The sequence below is a fragment of the Macrobrachium nipponense genome, chromosome 22 (assembly GCF_015104395.2).
Source record: "Macrobrachium nipponense isolate FS-2020 chromosome 22, ASM1510439v2, whole genome shotgun sequence".
Taxonomy (NCBI): Eukaryota; Metazoa; Arthropoda; class Malacostraca; order Decapoda; family Palaemonidae; genus Macrobrachium; species Macrobrachium nipponense.
In genome coordinates, this window is record NC_087213.1 from 11,942,748 (window position 1) to 11,967,930 (window position 25,183).

Here is a 25,183-nt window from a genome sequence, read left to right on the forward strand (position 1 = left end):
GCCATAACATTTTCTATGACACCTTCCATTTTCATCATTATTTCAGTCCCACCCATGCCTCATCAAGGACAACTGTGGTTTTTTTTACCTCCCTTAGCTTATTAGATTCTAACCAAAAACAAAGGTCTGTCACTCCCATACATAAGCATATATGTTCATCCAAAAATCGCAGTGTATAAAGTAATCATGTATAATTACAATGATGACTTCATTAGCATTTTCTGAAATCTTAATTGACATGCTTTAGAGTGATGTTTGTTTGTTGCTCTGAAGCCACATTATGTACATTTGAGAGGTTATATCCATGTTACAAGGATCTTCCTAATTATTTCTAAAATTATAGTATGAATTAGAATGATATGGGGTTACAGTGTTACAAGAATTTACAAAATATGTAAAATAGATAGTCAGATGCCAGTTTTTGGTAGTTAGTGTTATTATTCACCTATTATTCACTTGAGGCCAGTCCTGCTTGTCTTTGAGGCATATGCACTATGGTGTATTATGCTTGTAACGTTGAAGCAACATCGTGCACTTGCAGTGTAGTAAGTGTGTGTCCTTGAAGTAACATCTTTCACCTAAAGGGGGCATATATGCATCTCTATATTATGGTGTGTTACAAAAAATGTTAGGCACATTTCTCTAGCTTAGTACTGTGAATTTTTCACCCACAGATATCAAATATGAATCCTTCATCTTTTTATGGTCATGGTTATGAGGCAGGTAAACAAGGTGAATCTGAAGATGAAAATTTGGAGAGTGAAAATGATAATGATGAAAATGAACCTGGAAAAGATTTGGAAATCCAGATTTCAGAGGATGAAACAGAAGATGATGAAGAAACTGAAGAGGAGGATTATCCAAGCACCTGTACTAAAGGAAAGAAAAGCAGAAAACCTGTTAGGAAGACAAAAAAGTCAGAAGATGTAGATTCTTTAGACAGATTTTATAGGCCAAGTTTTTGTTGGTGATGGTAGTGTGAGGAGTCCTATAAAATATTTTGAAGAATTACTTGACAATACCATGGAAAAATTATTAGTTGATGAGTCAAACATATATGCAATGCAAAATTATCCTAACAAACCACTGAATTTGACAATGGATGAGTTTGAAAAGTTTACTGGTATGTTATACATAATGAGGATAGTAAAAATTCCAAGGACTATGTAGAATAGCATGTCCCTCAATTATCATGATATATAATACATTCATGGGTGGGGTGGACCTCCTTGATTCCCTGTTAGCCCTATACAGAATTGGTCTGAGGTCCAAAAAATGGTACCACAAATTTCTCTGGCATTTTTTTTTTATGGGATGCTAATACAAGCATAGCTTCTTTACATCAGAGACTTTGATCTGAGTGGTACTCCAGAGAAAAAGATAAACTTCCCCTTCTGAAGTTCAAGCTGGAAGTATTAGATTGCTTACTACTGAAAGGAAAGGTTCATGGACCTAAAAGGGGAAGGCCATCAGTGAATGTAGATGACCTGTACAGAGCAAAAGCTAAAAAGGGCTCACAGCAAAAATAACAGCCAATCCAATAAGAACTGACATGATTGGCTATTTTCCTGAGTTTGCAGAGAAAAAGGGGCAATACAAGTACCCAGGATGTACAGGAATATGCAAGGTTTTCTGCTGCAAATGTAGAGTAAATTTGTTTCACTCCCAGAACAAACTGCTTCCAAAAATTTCACATGTAACACTTTTTATACTGCATAAAACATTATTTAGAAAAGTTACCTATTCTGTGCCATAGTGCTTTCAAAAGAAAATAATTTCTAGTAGCTGGTTTTAAAAGAAATTAATTTTTATTTGCTGTTTTCAGAGGAAACCATTTGTAAGAATTTATGCATTATGTCTACTTTCATAAAAGCGTTTTATCTTATCGTGAAGGGACTGTTTGCATCTATCAGAATATATTTTGTACTGAAAAGATATTTAGTGTAGAAGTTTGTCCACATTTTGTTTTTAAAATGAAGTTTTATGATAATTTAAAAAGAATTTTATACCAGAGAATTGCTAGTTCATTCTATTTAGCAGTAGATAAGTCATAAATGAAGATGTATTTACATAATAAATTACTATTATAATTTCATACAAGTTGCACGATGTTGCCTGGGGACAACGTAGTGATATTTTATAATAGAAAACTAATAAATTGAAAAAAGTTATATGAAGGTTATCTCCATCAAATATCCAAAACATATTACCTAGGAAATAATTTTTCTGCTCAAAAAATAAAAAGTATGCAATATAGGGTAATAGTTTATTAATTTACTGTAATAATTAGACTTGCTTTTCAATGTTTGATTATGTTAGCAACACGTTTTATGCCTACCCACTACACTACATTCTACTTACTAGTTACCTAGGTAGCCTATGGCTCTCGGTCAACAATTGGTTGGAAATAGGCCAGTTTTCTTTTATACTGTGTATTGTATATTTAAAATTATAAATATATTTTGTTCATGAAACTTACCTGTCAGATATATATATAGCTGTATTTTCTGAAGTCCGACAGAATTTTGGTTTAAAAACTTCCGACCACACGCAGTGGTCGGCCAGGTGGTTAGTACCCATTCCCGCCGCTGGGAGGCGGGTATCAGGAACCATTCCCATTTTCTATTCATAATTTTTCTGTCGCCGGTGCTGAAAACACCTGTTTTCAGTACCTCCGTCTTAGGATTTTGGAAACTTCATTGCCCTAAGTATCCTAATTGTCTTTTGATTTATTTACTTGGATTTGTGGCTAGGCATACGTTATCTTAAATTGATTTGAATTTGATTCATTTTTGCTTAAAATATCTGAATCTAGTTAGGCTAGTTTCAGACGGGGTTGTCTGCAAAGATAGGGTGTGGCTACCGAAAGCTTCGGTAGATCCGCACTTGGTATGTACGAGGGGTATGGGTCTTCCTTCTTTGTTGAGATTTGTCATGTAAGGAGTGTGAGACTTTGTCTATTCCGTAAGGAAGACGTATGATTCGTATGTACGCAATTAATCAGTAAACATGTCTAATTCCGTAAGGAAGACGTATGATTCGTATGTACGCAATTAATCAGTAAACATGTCTAATTCCGTAAGGAAGACGTATGATTCCGATACGCAATTAATCCGTAAACAAAAGTCCAGGGTGTGAAACCTGCTAACCTTTTCCGTAGACTTTTAATTTTGCCTAACCCTGTAGTATGGCCTACGGGCTATGAATATGTCTACGAGAGGTGCTCGCTCTTCTTCATTGCTGTGAAGTGCTACTTCTGTAATTGTTACTCCTAACCCAGCAGTATTGCCTTCGGGCCCCTAAGCAGTGTCTGTAGAGGAATTGCCCTTTCTCTTATACTCTTTCGATTCGTAACTTAGAATCGAAAGTGCTTGCTTTAGAGAGTAAAAGTGAAGTGCAGAAGTGCAGTGATACCCCTTGTGTAGTGGAGGGTGCGTCAGATCGGCCTCGTTTCGCCTCTAGGCCTGGACCTCTGCTTGACTCCCAGGACCTGGGGAGGGAGCATGTCGAAAGCCGAAGGAGGGTTACAAGGAACCCCCACCGATCTGGCGTGCCTTCGGCAGTTACTGATGAAAATCCCCAGACTGCCAAAGTGCGTGCGCGTGCACGAATCCTGAAAGTTTGCTTCTCGTCCTCCGAAGCGTCCTCTCCGTGCAGGGTTGGAGCTTTGCGGAAGGACTCGCGCCCTCTAAATAGAAGCTTTTATAGAAGAGGACGCTTCACGTCCTCTCTCTCTCTCGTTATGCGTTTCAGGGAGAAGTAAGAAGGCGAACGTCGCCTGAACTCGTGTCCGTCTTTCCACCGAGAAATACGTAAAAGAAGTCATAGTAGCAGGAAGCTTTTGAGAGCGGACGCCTGGGACGCTCGGATGGACTCCAGGCGCGCGCGAGTGCACGCCAAGCGCGCTCCGTGCGCGCCAGTGGACGCCGAGCGTGCTCCAGTGGACGCCGAGCGCGCTCCAGTGGACGCCGAGCGCGCTCCAGTGGACGCCGAGCGGCACCAGCGCACGCCGCAGGGGGTGTCGCCTGGCTGAACGTTTCTGTTGAACTCTTCAAGCTCTTGTTTCAGATTTGGGCCTAAAGAATTTTACCTCTACCTTCGGTGATACCTTCTACCTCACCTGCAAAGAATGTGAAGTAGGCAGTGCTTCGGAGGAAGCTTAAAGTGAACAGACAACTTCTTCTTCGAAACCCAGCAGACATCGGGTTTCGTGAATTCAAGAGCTCTCTGTCAATTAATATTGCTTTTCGCATAGGTGGATGGAGTTAAGGAAGATCTCGTTTGCTCTACCGCAACCTTTGCCATTCTGCCATAAATTTAAGTTGCCACTACCGCAGTCAAGACTTTTGCGCTAAGGCAGTTACGGGTTATGTAAGGCTCGATGTCCTGCACGTCAGGACTCTCGGCAACGTTCAGTAGGATTCTTGCAAAGGCACTCATCAAAAGGACGCTCTTCAGGAAAGCGCAAGACAGGACTTCCTTTGCCATACTGCAATAATTTTAAGCTTTAGCAGGCATTAGTTGTGATACGGGAGAGGAAGCTGGTTGGAGAGTTTCTTCCTCTTCCCAGGATAATTTTCCAAGCTTTTTAGCCCATCTGAAAGGGTTTTTCAGATGATAGATTTTGTTAGTTTCTAGTCGGGACTACGCTGCCGAATTGAACATCGTCGTCCTACTTGCCGTAAGCCCAGTCTCTTAACAGGATTCTTGCCCCTTGTCCTCGTTTGAGACGGGAATCGGAAAAATTAAATGCTCGACTCCCTGGATTACGTTTTGTCAATTCAGTGACTTTCCCCCATTGACAATATACTTTCGTTTTGTCAAGTAAGTGGGTATCCCCTCTTTGACAAAATATCTCTTTGTCCCGTAAATGGGTTAGTTCTCATGACAAACATCTCATTAACTTGATATTGCGTAAGCGAATAAGCTCTTATCGACAAGATTCGGAAGAGCTCTCATTCGTCATTCGCAGACTCGTACAAGAAATAGACTTGTAGACTACGTCAATGAACGCTTATGTCCAATAACATAAGAAGCTTGAGCTGACTGCTTCGACTGCTTCGATTCTCTTAAGTTTTGTTCATGAAACTTGCCTGTCAGATATGTATGTAGCTGTATTTCCGAATTCAGCTATATATATGTCTGCCAGGTAAGTTAGGAACAAACTTTATTGTGATATAATTTCATTTTTTGCCTTGCGTTATTTTACTTCTGGTTGGTTCAAGTCATATACGCTTGCTTGTAGTTACCTCTTCGGATGGCAACCGAGAGGTCTGTTGTCTTATTTTAATTTTAAGGACATTTAATCGTTACTCCCTGCAGCCTAACAGGAGTTTCCGATTTATCTTTTACCGTTGTATGGTAGTGTTCTGACGACACAAACGCATCTATATATTTAGCGTTTTCTGTTTCGCTTAAATATACCAGCTTGAGAGTCTTTCTGCTCAAAAATAACGGACCTATTTCTTCGTAGAATAGGGTAGCTGGCAACCCAGACATAAAGTTAAGAGACGACGTTCGTAAGCTGCTTGCTGCTGCTGTCACGCTGTCTGTCCTCCAGTCCAACCGAGCCAGTATTCAGTGACAGATCGTGCGCTGTCCATGCGGGTAGGTTACGTCTCTCTCTCCTGCGGGATTGACTGACTAACCGTATCTCTGTGCTGACGGTTACGTCTCTCCTGCGGGATTGACTGACTAACTGTATCTCTGTCCTACAATCACGGACTTTAGCCTAAGATTGAGGGGATTTCTTACGTGAATGAATAAACGTTGCATTCGTTTTGCCTTACTATGTTCAACACAGTTATCTCTTAATCCTTTCGGTGCTCGTTACCGCACGGTATGGAACTACGAGTCTACCGCAACATTGCACTTTTATTTGCTCTCCTGCTTAGGCAAAGCGCAGCCTTATTTAGGGAAGTAAGCATACTCGGGAGGGAATGGATGAGCTTGCTGGGGACCATTCCTTCCTGAAGAAGTTTGTTTCCCCGAATTAGACTGCAATTCAGACCACAGTTTTTTCCTACCGGGAAAACTGAAATATTATTCAAGATCTAGCAATGATTCTGAACATCTCTCAGTGCGTCTATCACCTGAGGTGATAGAAAGAAGGTGCCAGACATCTGGATAGGGTTTCAGATGTCCTGGATCTTAATCTGAAAGAAGTAAAAGCGATTCGGTAGTCCCTCCAGTCCTCGAAACGAGTTTTTGGGAACCAGTGGTCCAGATCAACTCTGATATTCCACAGCTCTCTCATATCTTAAGAAGTATCTTCTCTCGGTCCTTGTTCGAGTTTACGAGAAAGAGCCTATTATAACACAGGCGTAAAATGTAACGATCCTCTACAGGTTCGTTACAGGATTGCAAAAGTCCGTACGAATCGTCTCGATCGACGGCAGCAACTATTCACTTCCGAGTGGAATCTTTCTTTAGAAGTAAGTTGAGAGTTGTGTAGACTTTAGGGACGCCCTTTCATTCTTCTCTTCGATATGTTGAGGACGAAGAGGCGGCTTCGTTCTCTGCTCCTTATTCTCGATCCGGGGATCAGTGACCATTAAACGCCATCCTATGATATTGAACGGGGATGGATGTTTAGTCTCTTTTTTTCCCCTTTTTCAATCGCTTAGGAAATGTAATAAGAGGATTTATGACGTCACAGGGAGCGACAATGACGCTGATCGCCCCATGTTGGCCTTCAGAATCCTGGATTCACAGAGGTCACATATTTCCTAGTTCACTTTCCAAGGACCTTTTCCGAGAGAGTCGGTCTACTCTAACTCGAAAGGTACCTATAACCTCTCCGCTCTGAGTCTGACTACGTTCAGACTATCGAGAGGTTGACAGGAATAAGATTACCGTCTTCCTTTTCCGTCTGAAGAATGGGATAAGCTGGCAGTCACAACTATTAAAGAATATGCAAATATGTTTTGTTGACTGCCTTTGTTGGCTCAGAGATTTGCGTCTGTCAAACAACAAAGCCCTTCACGATTTTTGAGTTCTGTGGGATCTCGAAACTCGCTCACCATCTACTTTTTGTCTCACCTGTTTTCTCGGAGTCAGACACTCGTGCGAGATCAGGCGACATATAGTAGCCCTGAGTTTCTTGTTGACGAAGTCAGTTGCGTTTATACCACCCCCGATGATCGTGTAACATGAGACCAGGTTGGACTGTCAGGCATTCTTCCTTCGGGACTGAATCGCCTTTTTGTCTCGCTCCTTTCTCCTGGCACCAGAAGCTCGAGTCAGTTGATTCGCTGACGACGTTGGGTTGTGTGATCCACACCCCCAAGGTTTGCTTAGATTGAATCGCCCAGGCAGTCCAGACACTCATCCTTCAGCGAAGAATAGTGCCTTATGGTCTTCAGGGTACAGCCTTGCTGTCCTTGATTCGTCTGACTGGTCAACTGGTCGGTCACCTGACTTTAGTACAGACGGACTGACTGTGCATGTCAGATCGAAGCTTTCAATATGGAACTTAGACGTAGTCTGAAGTTCTTGATGTTAAAGCATTCGAACCTCTCCTACCTGTTAACTTTTTGCATGTGATCAGGAAGGCCTTCTTCTAACCACCCTAGATACGACAAAGAGGGTTAGTGAAATTTAAGCCATCGTCACAAGTTTTGGCTTTAGAGAACACAAGGCGGTGTGCTCTCTAAGCCTTCCGTTGTGGCCTAAGAATGGAAACCCGTTTTGTCCTTGGGCCAGCCGGCCAGGAGCTTGGAAGCAAGGATGGCACAAGTTAGTGGGCAGGAGCCAGAGAAAGTCCTGTGCCCTGTCGGGTCTCTCAAGTTTTATCTACATAAAACCCAAGAAAGTCGAAGTCATTCGGGCAATCTGCAGTGTTCCGAAAAAGACCAGACTTGCCCATATCGAAGAACACCCTGGCTTTAGTGTTAAGGAGTTCTTTCAAAAATGCTCCTTCATTGTGTTTGCACAAAGATTTGAAATCTTTTTATCTAAATGCTCACGAGGTGAGGGCGCGGCCTCGAAGCATTTCAATAGAGCATGGCACTCAGTAACATCCTGAGTACCATGTTTTAGCGAAGCAACTCTGTGTTCACTTCACACTCCCTGCGAGATGTGAAGATGGCATATGAGATCTGCTGCTCGCTAGGGCCATACGTGTCTGCAGACACAATCTTGGGGGCAAGAAGTACCACTCATCCTATCCTGTAGAAATGGTTAGGAAGAGCTCTTAATTTAGTTGAGTCGCCGACAACGGCGACTTCTTAACTCTTAAGCCTTAGTTAAAACACCTTAACTTTGGCTAGGTTGGTCAGGTGGTGATATATATATATATATATTTATTTTACTTCTTAGCCCTCATGGTATGGTCAATATGGTCTAGTCACGTCGTGGTCTCGCCCCTGTTGACAGATCATCTGGAGTGCACCAGCTATATAGGTCTCTACCTCGCTGGCAACTCTAGTAGCACAAGCAGACTTACGTGGCAGTAACCACGAAGCCAGCTATGCTAACAGGTGGAACCAAGATGTAAATCATCTGCATGCATTTGTTTCCTAAAATCCTTCTATTCTGTCCCTTCCCACCTCCAAAGGTGGGATTCAGCTATATATATATCTGACAGGTAAGTTTCATGAACAAAATGATATTGTTATGATACAATAAAGTTTGTTCATACTTACCTGGCAGATATATATAATCAAGTACCCACCCACCTCCCCTCAGGGGACAGTGGAAATAAAAATTATGAATAGAAAATGGGAATGGTTCCTGATACCCGCCTCCCAGCGGCGGGAATGGGTACTAACCACCTGGCCGACCACTGCGTGTGTCGGAAGTTTTTAAAATTCTGTCGGACTTCAGAAAATACAGCTATATATATATCTGCCAGGTAAGTATGAACAAACTTTATTGTATCATAACAATATCATGTTTAAAATGATATTTATTTAACTCTTAACTTATTTAGTTGTAATTTACATGTAATTTATTGTATAAAAAGGCAAGGTTAGGGTAATAACTGGTGGTCAGGAACGGATTAATCCATTTTCAGTTTTTTCTTATGGGAAAACTTGATTCAGATCTCGAAATAATCAAATTTCGACGCTCCTTCTGGGACAGATTAGCGTCGAGATCCGGGGCTCTACTGCACTTTCAATTCCTGATAATTCTAATAGGTTATGATTTCTGAGTAGTCAGTTATTCGTAAATATTCTGTTATGTTAGAGTCGAATTTGCCTTGAGACTAATATGAAAACTACTTGGTGATATAAATACGTATATAGTTTTTTAGAAGGTTACGTTATTTGAAAATACATACATCTGAATTCATGAGAATAAAAGCAGTGTTTTTACATTACTAAAGTCTTATTGGCTTTGGTACTATAATGCAAAAACAACTTGTTGATATAAAATTATTATTATTATTATTATTATTATTATTATTATTATTATTATTATTATTATTATTGAAAGATATTGCTGCATCCACTGCATTCCTTGTAAAATAGTCTCTTATATTTTTCTAATAATAGCTTTCTCTCTGCTACTACAACTGGCGAGTATTGCGCCGATATTACTCATCAGGAGGAGTCAATTTCAGGGATAATGGTTACAAATTTATTTATTTGTCACAGTAAATGAACATATAGGTCAAAATATATGTTAATCTAGTGGTCAACGTTTCTCCCAGTATCATCTGAGCATGATCACGGCAGTGGGTCGAAGTAGACTGTAGGTGCTGTCAAGATCTACTCAATATATAACGGCAGGTCAGCAGGGGGTCAACCGCTAGCTGTGTTTTCATTGGCCGGTGGCGCAATGCGCTCCCGCCATTGGTTGAAGGAAGTTTTCTTCAAGACGCTTCTCATCGTTGAAGGTTGCGCTGTTGCAGCCTGGCAGACCGTCGAGACTGGGGCATGGCTTCCCTGGGCGTTGTGTCACGACGGCTCGCGATATCATTGGCTGCTGGGCTGCTAGTCTCATCTGGTATTCTTTGATCGGGGGTGTCGCTCGGTCTGGTATTACTTGTATTATTTATACACATAGGTCTCCTTAAGTTGGTGGGGAGGAAAAGCACTTCCTGCGTCTTATTCAATGAGAGCTTCTCTTGCTGTATGAGGAGTGTCTCGAGCAGTCGCAAGCGTCGCTAGTCAGGAGCCCTCCCTATTACGTATCTTGATATTCTTGATAATACCATTGCGGGAGATAGCTTCCTGGTGTGCTGTCATGATATGGTTTTTAATCGCTCCTTCTTGTACGTGGCAGGAAATCCTCTTAGACAGTTTCATAGAAGTCATACCAACGTAAGAGCCGGGACATCCATGGATGGGGCATAAGAATTGGTAGACTACATTCGACTGTTTCAAGAGGTCTCTTGCTGTGGGGGTCGGGTTGTTCTTCATAATAAGGTCCCGGATACGTCGATTTTGCTAATAAATTACAAGTTCGAGTTCCTTGTCGGCTTCGGTAGGGGTCACATTCTCTTTTATTATTTTTCTCAAAGCATCCACGAAGATGCTTTGAGAAAAATAATCAAAGAGAGAATACCAGATGAGACTAGCAGCCCAGCAGCCAATGACATCGTGAGCCGTCGTGACAGAACGCCTAGGGAAGCCATGCCCCAGCCTCAACGGTCTGCCAGGCTGCAACAGCGCGACCTTCAACGATGAGAAGCGTCTTGAAGAAAACTTCCTTCAACCAATGGCAGGAGCGCATTGCGCCACCGGCCAATGAAAATGCAGCTAGCGGTTGACCCCCTGCTGACCTGCTGCTATATATTGAGTAGATCTTGACAGCACCTACAGTCTACTCCAACCCACTGCCGTGATCATGCTCGGATGATAGATCCTTGGACACTTTTTCCTTGGGTCCAGTGGTGGCTGCCCAGCAGGTGGTATAGCTCATCCAGTACCCCTGGCAGGTCAGTTTGTGTCTAGTCTAAGATGAAGGTATGAAAGTAGAGTGAATGAGATGACCGGTCTTTCTTCTTTGCTACTTTTCTAACTACTCCTTTACCTACGGGCAGTATGGAGGAGAGTACCATCATGAGCTGGAACGGACTAGATGCAGGTGAGGGGGACAGCCATACTGTAAAGATAATGTAGAGTGTAGGATACTTTTCAGTAGCAACACACTCCTCTCAATAATAGGAAAAGAGTGGGACTATTGGCATCTATACCCGTGACCTGGTATAGATGCCAATAGTCCCAGGATCTCACAAGTTTGTTATTAATTCTACCGGTTTCCAGCTTGGCGCTAGTATTATCCTAATGTTAAGACCTCAGGTTTGTTAGCTATGAAAAATACAAATTGGTTAAAAATTTGTCATTTTGTACATATCCAGTAATTATATGATCGGAGCCCACCCGCCTCCCGTCTGATGGACATATGCATAAAACAGAATGAAGTGTTTAGCTAATTCAATCCTAGTATGTATTGCCTACACTGAGCAATTGGAGCACTACCCTTGAAAATTTGAATTTGGCTGCTATATGTGGAAACTAATAGCCATATGATTTCTAGGTAAGTATATACAAAACCTTATTGTATTATAAAAATATTTTTATTATAAAATTAAGTTTTTATGTTATTACCAAGTAGTAATTACAAATCAAAGCCCTCCTTCCTCCCCTCATATGGGAAAAAGGTGAAAACAATTGAAATCCCTGCTGAAGTTGTTCCTCTTACCCTGAAAGTAGGCGGGGCTAGTTACCTACGCCGATACTAGTGCTGCTGCAATTTTTTAAATTTTTAAGCTGCTGGCAAGTGAAACTGTAAGCAATGTAATTGTGTGGTAAGTATATATAAAACTTCATTTTATCATGAAAATGTCATTTCCTTAGCCATTACTTAGGAGAGGGCCGTCCCAAGGGACCTTTAAAATTGCTCGAGTGTGCTGGACAACTCAAGAGTGTAGGTATTAGCTCTGGATGGTACCAGAGCTTTAGGTTTAATCAAGATGTTCACACAAAATCTGCCGTTAACTGGGTTACAGATTGATATATGTTTGTTTTATTACTCTTGAGCCTGGAACATAATTAAAAACTGTACAATTGGTTTGAATCTTATCCCAGAAAAAATGTTTACTTAATATGGTATCTGGTTTTAAGTTTTGTAGTTGTTGATTTGTGACAATATTGTACCTATATAAGCTAATTAAATAGGTTTAGATGATTAAATCAGCATTTGGATATTTTACTCTGTACTTAAGATACTTTCACTGACAAGTTCATTGAATGTTGGGTTTGAAAGTGTGTATTTTTTTTCACAGGCTGGTCAGTTTCCCAAGTATATATTCTTCGTTCCAGCTATGTGTGACATGTTAGCCACATCAACCATGTATCTGGGCTTGACCTTAACATATGCCAGTTCATTTCAGATGTTGAGAGGTTTGTATTTTGCAGATAATAACCTATGTATTTAATATGGAAATGAATCTTAACCAAGTTTATGTAATTCTTCCCAGTTTATAGTACTTGACTTTTTTGTATGAAACATAAATCTTTAATCAAAAAGAAAATCTTACTGTAAATATTACTGTTACCTGTCCTTTATTATTCAAATTTAGTATTGCTCTAGAGAACACACTTTGATGGGTTGCTTTTAAATCTTCATAGTAGAAAGTATTTCTTCTCAGTTGGTAGACATAAGTTCCAAATAAAGAGAATTAATTTGTGCCATTTTGAAAAGCTTATGAAATGTTGGATGTAAGTTACATAGATGACTTTTTGCTTTTATTTAAAAAATACAGACTCATAATCTTCTTAACATTTAAATACAATCCCTATAGTTAAGGGAAAGTGCTGTCGGTGCACCTCATGTGGCACACTGTAGGCATCAGTAAAAGGTGCTTGCTGCTACCTCCATTCCTGCTTCCTTTCATCAGTCATGCTGTCCAAACTCTTACTTCTTTGTGCAACTGTGGTGTTTGCTCCATGTTCTACCTTAAGATCTTTATACTCTATTTCCTTGCTTTTCAGGACCTCGAGCTCCTCCTTTTTACTGTCTTAAGGGCCCCAGTACTTGGCTTGACAACCTGAATTTTATAAATAATCATTCATCACCTTAAATGCCAATTGCCATGGGTTCCACACCCTGCTAATCTCAGCATGTGCCAGTGGGGTTTAGAGGTCATGGAATTATATTCTTGCTTATGACATTCACCAGGGATGTCTCTTTCTCATATAGTCACTTTTTGTAATTAAAATTTATCCTATGAAATTTTTAATGAATAGAATTTACTGTAGAGTAAATTTGATTTTGTGGCTTTTGTTGTATTACATACTGTGTAATTTTTCAAAAAATATATATTTTTCATTTTAGGTGCTGTAATTGTATTTACTGGCCTTCTGTCTGTGGCATTTCTTGGTCGCAAGCTCCGTTACTACCATTGGATTGGTATCTTGTCTGTCATTGCTGGTCTGGTTGTAGTTGGAGTATCAGATTTCTTGGGAAATACAGCAGAAAGTGAATATACTCTTAATGGTATTATCACAGGTAGGTTCTTTTCTATTTTTGTTAAGTACAGTACAACAGTATACAGTATGCTAGGCAGTATTTTTATGCTTCTAAAGCCAGTCATTTATACAACAATGAATAGAATATTGTTAGGAGGAACTATACACAGGACTCAAAAAGAAGAATAGGTATAGAATCATATTAGTTGCTGTTGAGTATTTTTATCCTTGTTCAATAGAAGTCCAAGAGAAGCTTGTGAAAATCAGGTCCATACAAAAAAAAGTTCTTCAGAATTATTGTCCTAGTGGTGAGCTATAGTCCAAAGTTTTAATTTCATAAATCATAAGGAAACTAATATAAATTTTGAAATATTTTGGCATCCTGCTCACTTATGTAAAAGAGAAATAAAATACAGACAGTACACCTTTAACTAGAATATATCCATTGCTGTCATTGATTGCTTACTATCTCTAAAAAATTTAAAACCCATCATTAATAAGTTGCAGACTTATTAATCTCCCCCTCATTTTGGGACCACCTTGACTTGGTGAGGGGGGGCTCTCAAACCTCAGGAATTTCTTCATAGGCTCGAACCTAAGAGTCCCATATATAACATTACATATTTTTCAGTTAATGTTTGTGGATTTTTCCATTTTTGTCAAAATTTTCCAAATCTAATAAATAGGAAAACATATAGCTTAATGTGAAGTTAAATCTGAAGCTAAATAGTGAGAACTGTGGTGTAGATCCATCATCTACCAGACAATGTTCAGACCTGTGTTTTCAGGCGGATCTATTCTGCGGAGCTGGACCACAGATTCCTGGGGGACCTGGTTCTAGGAATAGAGCTCTTAGCATTCTGTCCAGTTTGCCCATGATGTGATTAAGATGGGGATAATTGTATTATCGTAATACTCTTAGTCCTAGCAAGTGGGTTTTGCTTACACTTCAGCCATACTAATCGTGTTATGCTATCCCCTTTTGTGGTAGGGTAGGGATGCAGACATTTGGGAGTCATTTCTCACTTGTGCCATTGGTGGAAGATTTAACTTCACGTAAAGCCAATGATATCTTTTCAAGATTAATTTTTTTTTCTCCAATATTTTTTATGATTAGTGAACTTGAAAATTTGAGTATCCCTGGGCCCCATGATAAAAAAAACTGTGGCACAGTTGATGACTATTGGCATGTCACTCCCGAATCTCCTTGGTACAGCTTCAAACAAGGAAAAGATTACAAAGGAACACCCTGGTCCAAGTAAAATGACAAATCCAGAACACCCATTAGGGTGCACAGAAATTCAAAAAGAAAAAAAAAAAATCAATTGGTAAATTCCAATATAAAAATGGCCAATTTTGGTAGGTAAAACTCAAGAAAAATCCACTAGAAATGTTTATACATGGTTTTTTAACCCTTAAACGCCGACTGGACGTATTTTACGTCGACATTTTTTGTCTCTCGGGTGCCGACTGGACGTATTTTACGTCGACATACAAAAGTTTTTTTAAAAATTCGCGGAAAAATACTTTTAGGCCTACCAGCCAAAAACTCTTGAATCACGCGCCTTGGGGGATGCTTGGAGTTCACGGATCAAGGTGTTGTTTTGTTTACAATCGTTACGCAGGCGCGCAAGCGCGAATTTCTTTCTTGCCGCGACTAACCAGTATCTGTGACACATCTCGGAAATTATTTCGTCACTTTGACATAATTTTTGTACCCATTTTAAATTGTTAAGGCCATTACATGGAGTTTTCATACAATCAACTTACCTGTCAGATATATACATAGCTAAGACTCCGTCGTCCCCGACAGAAATTCAAATTTCGCGCCACTCGCTACAGGTAGGTCAGGTGATCTACCTGCCTGCCCTGGGCGGCAGGACTAGGAACCATCCCCGTTTTCTATCATATTTTCTCTGTCGCCGGTGGTATCAACATTGTTGTTATTACCTCCTGACTTAGATTCATTTTTCAACCTTTGATCAACGTTTTTCGGCTTTTTGGTGACGTATTTGGATCGTGTTTTGGCATTCGCTACTGTGGACTGTTTTTTTTTGGAATAACTCTTTTGGATTTTTCTCAGTATGTCTGATTCTAATGTGAGTGTGAGAATGTGTGTGAATGTAGGCTGCAGGGTGAGGATACCGAAAGCTTCGGTTGATCCTCACACTGTATGCCGTAAATGTAGGGGGGTTCAGTGTTCTGCTATTAACACTTGTAAGGAATGCGAGGGTTTGAATGCAGAAGAGTGGAAGACTTTGACTTCTTATTTGAAGAAGTTAGAGAGGGATAGAGTTAGACGACTGAAAGGTGTGAGTTCAAGGCCTATTGAGCCTTTTACGGATAATTCTAACCTACTGATGTAAGATTCTCCTATAGATCTCATTCTCAGAGTGTGTTTCTGATTCGGCATCGGAAATCGCCAATCTGAAAGCGACTATTAGAGACATGAAGTCCAAGATGGCTGACTCGAAAGGTAAGGCTAGTGATAGTGAACATTTTAGTGAAGTGAGTTCTATCAGTGTTGTGGAGGGGGCGTTTGATCGTCCCTGCGGCGCTCCCAGGCCTAGACCTCTTCCAAGCTCCCATGCCCAGAGGAGAAGGAAAGTCGAAAGCCTTAAGGAGGTCGTGGGGAATCCCCAACGGTCAGACGTCCCTTCAGCTAGCTCTGCTTCATGGCAGCCAGCTCAAGGGCGCTATAGGAAAAGCGTCCTTCGCGAGTGTTTCTCGTCCTCTCCCTCTCCCTCACCTAAACGAGGGTGGAAGGAGTCGAACTTATCGAGACCGCTGAAGCGTCATATGAAGCAAGACATTGATTCGAGCCCAGAGCGCTTCTCGGATGACGCCCCGTCTGCTATTAAGAAGGCGAAGGTGGCGTCAGCGTCACCTGACGCTTATGAGGAAGTACCCCATCATGCTTCTTCCCCGAGTGATGACGAGAGGCATCATGCACTAGACGTGGGAGAAGCGTCAAGAAAGATAATTATGGCGGTTCAGGAACAACTGTCATCTCTTGTGGGATTTTAGCGCCCCGTCGGAAGGACGTGACGCTTCCAATTAAGAAGTCTCGTCCTCTCTCACCTGCTCGAAGAGAAGCGTCAGACAGATGTGAAACTGCTAAACGTCTGGCAGGAGCTTCGAGTTCGAGAACTAGAACGGGGGCGGACGAGAGTGTTGTAAGACAAGAAAAACGAAAGACGTCTTTTAGAAGTGAAGCGTCATTTCAAGCGACGCCCTTAGAGAGCGGAGCGTCTTCCAGACGCGAAGCGTCATCTAGACGTCAACAAGAGACGTCATACATGACGCTCGGAGAGCGGGAAGCGTCATACAAGGCGTCTTCTACAGTTCATGAGAAGACGCAGGTTTGTGACGCCTTCCAAGTCTATCAAAACGGGAAAAAGGAAAGAGTTTTCATTCCCTTAGCCCCTCTCCTATCAGGAGTTTGTCTCCTCCAGAAGAGGAAAGTTCAGAAAGGAGAACGGAAACTCAGATATATCCCGAGTTGGAGGAAAACTCGGATGATGACGATCTTGGAAGAGAGGGCTTGTCCAACTATAAGGTGTTGACTACCCTGCTTCTTGAGGAATACGGAGACGAGTTGACTCCGGCTGCTCCTCCTTCTCCACGCTCGCTCTTTTCTAGTGCGAAGGCGAAGAAGCCCTCGTCTTTTCTGAAGATGAAGCCCACCATCTCGATGAAGCGGGCTTTACACGCCTTAGACTCCTGGATGAAGTCGAAGAAAGACTTAGTCAGGACAGTATTTTGCATGCCTCCAGCAAGGTTAGCTGGGAAAAGAGGCATATGGTACAAGACGGGGGAGAATATGGGTATCGCTCTCCCTTCTACAACAGAGGCAGATTTTTGTTACGACGTTAGTTGACGCTTCAAGGCGTCCAAGTCTCAATTCTGCTCGAATTACATGGAGTATTTCAGAAACTGGATCATCTCCTCAAGGGACTCTTCCATGTATTGGAAGTCTTCAACTTCTTGGATTGGTCCCTTGGGGTGATGTCCAAGAAAGCTCATGATTCAGAGGGAATCGAACCTGAAGCCCTGTTATGCATTTTGTCTTGCATCGACAAAGCGGTACAGGATGGATCTTTTGAAGTCTCTTCATTATTTGGAGCAGGTCTTTTAAAGAAAAGGAGGACGGTGTATGGCGCCTTCTTAACAAAGGCAGTCTCGCATGCTCAGAGGGCAGCTCTACTGTATGCACCTCTGTCTGACTATTTGTTCCCTTCTCAGTTAGTGAAGGACGTGGCTCACTCTTTAACTGAGAAGGCGACGCAGGATCTTCTGACGCAGTCGGCTAGGAAGAAGAAACCTGCTTTAGTATCTGACAAGAAAGGACCTAGCACTTCTATGCAGCCCTTTCGAGGTGGTCCGATCTCCAGACCTCCCGCAAGAAGGAAGGCTCCAGAGAAGAGAGGTAGGTCCGCCTTTCGTCCCTTTAAAAAGGGAAAATGAAACATTTCTCCTCCAAGCACCAGTAGTGCCAGGCTCCTGGGATTCGTGGAGGCCTGGACACTGATAGACGCAGACGCGTTCTTCATTGAATATCATAAGGAAGGGATATCGTATCCCTTTCCTCCTGAATACTCCGCCCCTAACGTCAATACCAAGGGAACTATCAGCCAAGTACAAGGACCCTGTGCTGAGGGATACTCTTCGATCGATGGTGGAAAAAATGTGGGACAAGAGTGCAATAGAACTAGTACTGGATCAAAACTCCCCGGGGTTTTACAATCGCCTTTTTCTAGTGGCGAAAGCCTCGGGAGGATGGAGACCAGTACTAGACGTCAGCTCTCTGAACAAATTTGTTCAGAAGGAGAAGTTCTCCATGGAGACTTCTGCTTCAGTCCTAGCGTCATTACGACAAGGAGATTGGATGGTGTCTCTAGATCTCCAGGACGCCTACTTTCACGTCCGATCCACCCTTAGTCGAAGAAGAGTACCTCCGTTTCATGACGGGGGGAAGGATCTTTCAGTTCAGAGCCTTGTGTTTCGGCCTGTCCACAGCTCCTCAGGTCTTCACAAGCCTGATGAGGAATGTGGCGAGATTTCTTCATCTCAAAGGAGTGAATGTCTTATATGTATCTAGACGACTGGCTCATCAGGGCCAGATCGGAGAGACAGTGCTTGGAGGACCTAAAAGTTAACTCTGGATTTGACCAAGGCGTTGGGATTGCTTGTGAACCTCGAGAAGTCTCAGCTGACCCCCAGACAAGACCTAGTCTATCTGGGATTCGGATGGATTCTCGGGGTTTTCGAGTTTTTCCTTCGCAAGAGAGAACCGCAAAAGGTTGGAGGATAATCTCTCTCTTCTTAGAGAAGCAACAAACGTCAGCGAGGGAATGGTTGAGCCTTCTGGGGACGCTTTCCTCGCTGGAACAATTCTTCCCTCTAGGAAGACTTCATATCCGTCCACTTCAATTCTTCCTCAAGAAGTCTTGGAGCTGGAAAACCGGACAACTGTCGGACGTTTTTCCCATTCCAGTGGAGATAAAGGCACACCTACAGTGGTGGTTGCTACCTCTGGAAGAGAACAAAGGGATCTCTCTAAGAACACAGAACCCAGACCTAGTGTTGTTCTCCGACGCGTCGGAGACTTGGGTTGGGGAGCGACATTAGGCTCAGAGGAAGTGTCAGGCACCTGGGAACCAGCACAGGTGTCCTGGCACATAAACTGCAAAGAGCTCTTCGCCGTACACCTGGCCTTGAAGAGCCTAGAACCTCTGGTGAGAGACAAGGTAGTGCAAGTAAACGTGGACAACACCACCGCACTTGCCTACATTCGGAAACAGGGAGGGACACACTCCTCGTTCCTTTACGAACTCACGAGAGACCTATTACTTTGGACGTCTCACAGGAACATCTCCCTGCTGACAAGGTTCGTACAGGGGAGTAAGGAATGTGAGGGCGGACAGGCTCAGCAGGAGGAACCAGGTCCTTCATGACAGAATGGGACTCTGCACGAGGAAGTGTGTCTCGATCTCTGGTCTCTGTGGGGAACTCCTCATGTGGATCTCTTCGCAACATACATTTCAAAAAGGCTCCAGTGTTTTGCTCGGTCGTGGAAGACCCAAGAGCGATTATGGTAGACGCTTCCTGCTAAACTGGTCTCGAGTGGACGTTTACGCTTTTCCCCCATTCAAAATCCTGGGGTTAGTAATGAAAAAGTTTGTGGCGTCAAAAGAGACGAGGATACATTAATAGCCCCCTTTTGGCCGGCCCAGGAATGGTTCACGGAGTGGTAGAGTGGATCGTAGACTTTCCAAGATCCCTACCAGGAAGGACGGATCTTCTCAAACAACCACACTTCAAGAGGTACCATCAAAACCTCCCGCTCTCGCTCTGACTGCCTTTCGACTATCGAAAGACTTGTCAGAGCGAGAGGCTTTTCTCGCGAAGTGGCAAGCGCGATCCGTCGAGAGCGTCGCAGAACCTCCACTACGAAAGTATACCAGTCGAAGTGGGAGGTCTTTAGAAGGTGGTGTAGAGCCAAGAAGTTGTCCTCCTCCTCTACCTCTATAGCGGAAATTGCTGATTTCTTGCTATTCCTGAGAGTAAAATCTCATCTAGCCGTATCCACAATAAAGGGATACAGAAGTATGCTCTCGGCTGTATTCAGAACAGAGGATTAGATCTGGCAAATAACAAAGATCTCCACGATCTCATAAGATCTTTTGAGACTTCAAAGTTCTAAGGAACCAGTACCTCCGAACTGGAACTTGGACGTAGTCCTCAAATATCTGTCTTCGGATAGATTCGAGCCTCCGCATCTGGCATCATTTAGAGACATAACAAATAGAAAATGCCTATTCCTTTTATCGTTAGCGACGGCAAAAAGAATTAGTGAGTTACAAGCTCTGCAGGATAAAGTAGGATTCAAGGGAGACTCGGCTATTTGCTCGTTTAAGACCCTGTTTTAGCGAAAAACGAGAATCCCACGAATCCCTGGCCTAGGTCATTCGAAGTCAAAGGAATGTCGAGTCTCGTAGCAGAGAAGCAGAGAGGTCTCTATGCCCTGTTAGAGCTCTGAAGTTCTATCTTCAGAGGAAGCGTCAGTTGGGAGGCTCTAGACAAGGTCTTTGGTGCGCGGTAAAAGACCCCACAAGACTGATGTCCAAGAATGCTCTAGCGTTCTTTGTAAGAAACGTCATTACGGACGCTCATAAGGTCTGTCCTGACGAACAATTACAACTACTGAGAGTAAAAGCTCATGAAGTAAGAGCGGTTGCGACGTCTCTCTCGTTTTATAAGAATATGTCGCTTAAAAACATTATAGATACGACATATTGGAGATGCAACTCAGTATTTGCATCTCATTACTTGAAAGACGTGCGTGTGACGTATGAGAAGTGCTTTTCTCTAGGTCCACTATCGTATCGGCAGATACGATTCTGGGTACGGGAGCCGACACCAATCCTTAAATGTATATCTGTTCTTCTGTTTGGATATGGTCGAGAATCTCTTCGAACAATGGAGGATTCAGGCTCGCACGGGCGGCCGTCTAGGTTGTTCATAAGAGAATTCTTGTCATATCCAATTAGTTGAGTAAAATTTTTTTGGAAAATTATGTATGTGTGCGTAGTGGTTTTTGAGTTACGGTTGTTGTGACGAGTTCGGGGATAACTCGTAACAATCCTTAGTTCTAACATATGGTTAGGATCAGGTGGTCGGGATTGGTTGTGTGCTCCTTCATAAGGTGTATTGTCATATAAGTGGATCAGCACCCATTGACAAAGTCCTTTTAGGCTCTGCTGAGTAAGTGGGTAAGACCCCATCGGCAGACCCACAAGAACTCTTGGCCATAGATCACATATCTCGCTAAAGTTTCTTGAGGTGATGCAGACTACTGGGCAAACACCCACGAAGTCTACCACCTATCAGGTAGGAACCAAGGTTTTATTTATACCTACAACATATGTTGTTTACCTGTCTATTCCATATAGTAGCTGTCTCTTACCCTCCACCGAAGGGTGCCAATCAGCTATGTATATATCTGACAGGTAAGTTGATTGTATGAAAATGATATTGTTATGTTACAATAAAGTTTCATACATACTTACCTGGCAGATATATACAATTAAAGGCCCACCCAGCCTCCCCGCAGGAGACAGGTGGAAGAGAGAAAATATGATAGAAAACGGGGATGGTTCCTAGTCCTGCCGCCCAGGGCAGGCAGGTAGATCACCTGACCTACCTGTAGCGAGTGGCGCGAAATTTGAATTTCTGTCGGGGACGACGGAGTCTTAGCTATGTATATATCTGCCAGGTAAGTATGTATGAAACTTTATTGTAACATAACAATATCATATTATATATGAAAATGTGCGCATTTTTATGTAGAACACAACTAAAAAATACTCATGATTGTAGCTTTTATCAATTTTAAGATATTTTCATATAAATAACGATAAGTGCCAAAATTTCAACCTTCGGTCAACTTTGACTCTACCGAAATGGTCGAAAAACGCAATTGTAAGCTAAAACTCTTATATTTTAGCAATATTCAATCATTTACCTTAATTTTGCAACTAATTGGAAGTCTCTTGCACAATATTTCGATTTATGGTGAATTTATGAAAAAACTTTTTCCTTATGTCCGCGCGGTAACTCTTCCGAAAAAAATCATACATGCGATTGTGGTAATGTTTGCACCATTTTAAAATTAGCCGTTACATAAAGTTTTATATATGGAAATGTGTGCAATTTCATGCACAATACAACTAAAAACAACCCATGGTTGTTGCTTTTATCAATTTTGAAATATTTTCATATAAAAAATGATAAGTGACAAATTTTCAACCTTCGATCAACTTTGCCTCTACCGAAATGGTTGAAAAACGCAATTGTAAGCTAAAACACTTATATTCTAGTAATATTCAATCATTTATCTTCATTTTGCAACAAATTGGAAGTCTCTAGCACAATATTTTGATTTATGGTGAATTCATGAAAAAAATAACATTTTCTTTACGTCCGTGTGGTAACTCTTCCGAAAAAATCATACGTGCGATTGTGGTAATGTTTGCACCATTTTAAATTAGACGTTACATAAAGTTTTACGTGTGAAAATGTGCGCAATTTCATGTAGATTAAAAAAAAAAAAATTGAAGGTTGTAGCTTTTCTCATTTTTGAAATATTTGCATATAAATCACGATAAATAGAAAAAAAACCACATTCGGTCAACTTTGACTCTACCGAAATGGTCGAATCTTACAGTCTAGTAATATTCAGTCATTTATCTTCATTTTGAAACAAATTCGAAGTTTCTAGCACAATATTTAGATTTATGGTGAATTTAAAAAAAAAACTTTCCTTCCCTCCGCGTGCGGATTCTCCGCCACAAATCTCCGAAATACGTACGTCCCATTCTCGGAATATTTGCTCCGTTTCATATTAGGTATTTCATAGAGTTTTATATATGAAAATGTGCGCATTTCATGTAGAATGAAACGAAAAATATTTGAAGGTTATAGCTTTTCTTATTTCCGAAATAATTGCATATAAAAAATATATATATAAAAATTCGACATTCGGTCAACTTTAACTCGTCAGATATGGTCAAAAACTGCAATTGTAAGCTAATACTCTTACAGTATAGTAATATTCAATCATTTGTCTTCATTTTGAAAGAAATTGGAAGTCTCTAGGACAATATTTAGATTTATGGTGAATTTTTGAAAAAAATATTTGTTTACGTCCGCGCGTTACGAATTCATGCATTATTTTGTGATAATATTTTCTCTGTGTTGCTTTTATCGTTTTACAATGTGTTTTATACCAAAATGATCGAAATTTAGTGTACATTACAACGAAAAAAAAGTAACTTGTTACCCATAACTGTTTTGCGCACAGCGCGATTTGAATACAATTATATATGAAATTTCCTTTTTGTGCTATCATATATCGCATTATTTATATATGATAATGATAATTTTCTTCATTTCTGATGGTTGCATACTAAACTTCAGCCAATGACAAAAAAAGGAGCCAAAAATGAACTCTTAATCTTGAAAACTAAGCGCGCTGTGATTTTTTGAAAAAAATATTTTTTCCGCTTCCGCGCTCACTCCGAAACACCTCCGGCACACGGGAAACAATTTTTTTTTTACCGCTTCGGCGTTTAAGGGTTAATAGTTATATCACAAAAAGTGCATTTTCTGATGAAATTGATAAAAAACAGGAATTTTTGGATATTTCAAATAGAAAAATACTGCTAATAGGCAAATTTCCCACAAATAATGGGTAGATATGGTCCAGAGAGAAATCTGTGAATCCGTGAGTCCGCGAATCGGGCGAATGCGTATATGGGGGCCTCGCAGTATACCCTACCCGAGTATTTTAAGTTTTATCACGAAAAAGTGCATTGAGTCATGAAAATGATATGAAAATACAGTAATTAGTGACTATTTCTCAGTGGCAAACTACATATAGGCAAATTTGCCACAAATAATGAATATATATGTTACCTAGAGAAATCTGCGAATCCGGAACTGTAATTGGGAAAAACATTGTTGATCCGGGTAAGCATGGTAGCACAATGGGCTTCAAGCCACATAGAAGAATGTATCGTGGAAGAGTGCTGTCTGATTTAGGCATGCACAGTAGGACATTTCTTCTTTGAAGATATGTCAAGTTGGAATGACTGGATCTCTGTCATGTTTATTAGGTTCATAAGACCAGCTTAATTTTTTTAAGAATAACCGCTCCAGCGTAGACCTATTAAGAGTTAAGAGATATTCAATGAATGGACTGATTAAGCTATTTTCTAATACTAATAGTAAGGACTTGTTTTTTTTTTTTTTACTGTTTTATCCATTAAATATGATAGATATTTATGTAGTATGTATAAATGTTTTATTTCTTTATATAGTACATGTCTTTATAGTTTTAGACATTTTCTTTAGACAGCAGACTCAAAAATATAGAAATATCAAATACTGGTACTATAACATATTTTTGATTAGTTGAATTATAATATGTTTCAGGTGATCTCCTCATTATTGCTGCTCAGATTGTCACAGCATCTCAAATGGTGATAGAAGAGAAATTTGTCACCCGCTATAATGTTCCTGCTCTTCTTGCTGTTGGTTGGGAAGGTATGTAAAACTGTAGTGAAGGAGTTCCATTTTTTATAAACTTGCAGGTCATTGACTTCTTTAGAATTACATGATACACTTTCCTTCATAGGTGTATATATGATTGTTTGTTAAAAGAAAATATCTGTGGTGGTATGCTACAGAGATTAAACTTGAAAATCTTTCTTTTCAGGATCATTTGGTTTCATAGTTCTTTCAATCCTTCTGATTGCCATGTACTGGATACCAGCTGGTATTTTTAGTGGTAATCCACGAGGTGTCTTGGAAGATGTTCCGGATGCTTTCTATCAGATGGGGTCCAATCCTGTACTTATTGCTGCTGTTTTAGGCAAGTTGAAATGTCACCAATTGGGGTTGGCTCCGTTAATATCACTAGTATTTGATTTCTAACCTGACAAAAGTTATCTCATAATATCTTAAGACTTAGCCATTGGACAATTCCTGTTTTTAATTTTATCTCATAATTTACCCGTATATCTCACAATTATGAGACAGCATATGAATAACCATTTTTTTTTTTCATCTTTAGGGAGGTGAAGAATGTTTTTCATAAATAACCTTATAAATTTCAAAATGTGGCTGTAACTGAACAGTAAATACCAAATCAAAAAGTCTATTTAAAAAAAAACTTGACCGTTGTTGAGGATGGGCAA

At 40.9% G+C, this 25,183-nt stretch overlaps 1 protein-coding gene across 2 annotated transcripts in view; it reads left to right on the plus strand.

Annotated features, from left to right (window-relative positions):
• The window catches only part of LOC135198495 (solute carrier family 35 member F6-like), a 46,953-nt gene that overhangs the window by 19,088 nt on the left and 2,682 nt on the right, over positions 1–25,183 (plus strand). For both annotated transcript variants that reach the window (XM_064226090.1, XM_064226091.1), the window contains exons 4-7: positions 12,236–12,353; positions 13,288–13,461; positions 24,420–24,530; positions 24,703–24,858. In XM_064226090.1, the coding sequence (XP_064082160.1) occupies positions 12,236–12,353; positions 13,288–13,461; positions 24,420–24,530; positions 24,703–24,858 (559 nt within the window). The remainder of the gene's footprint in view (positions 1–12,235; positions 12,354–13,287; positions 13,462–24,419; positions 24,531–24,702; positions 24,859–25,183) is intronic.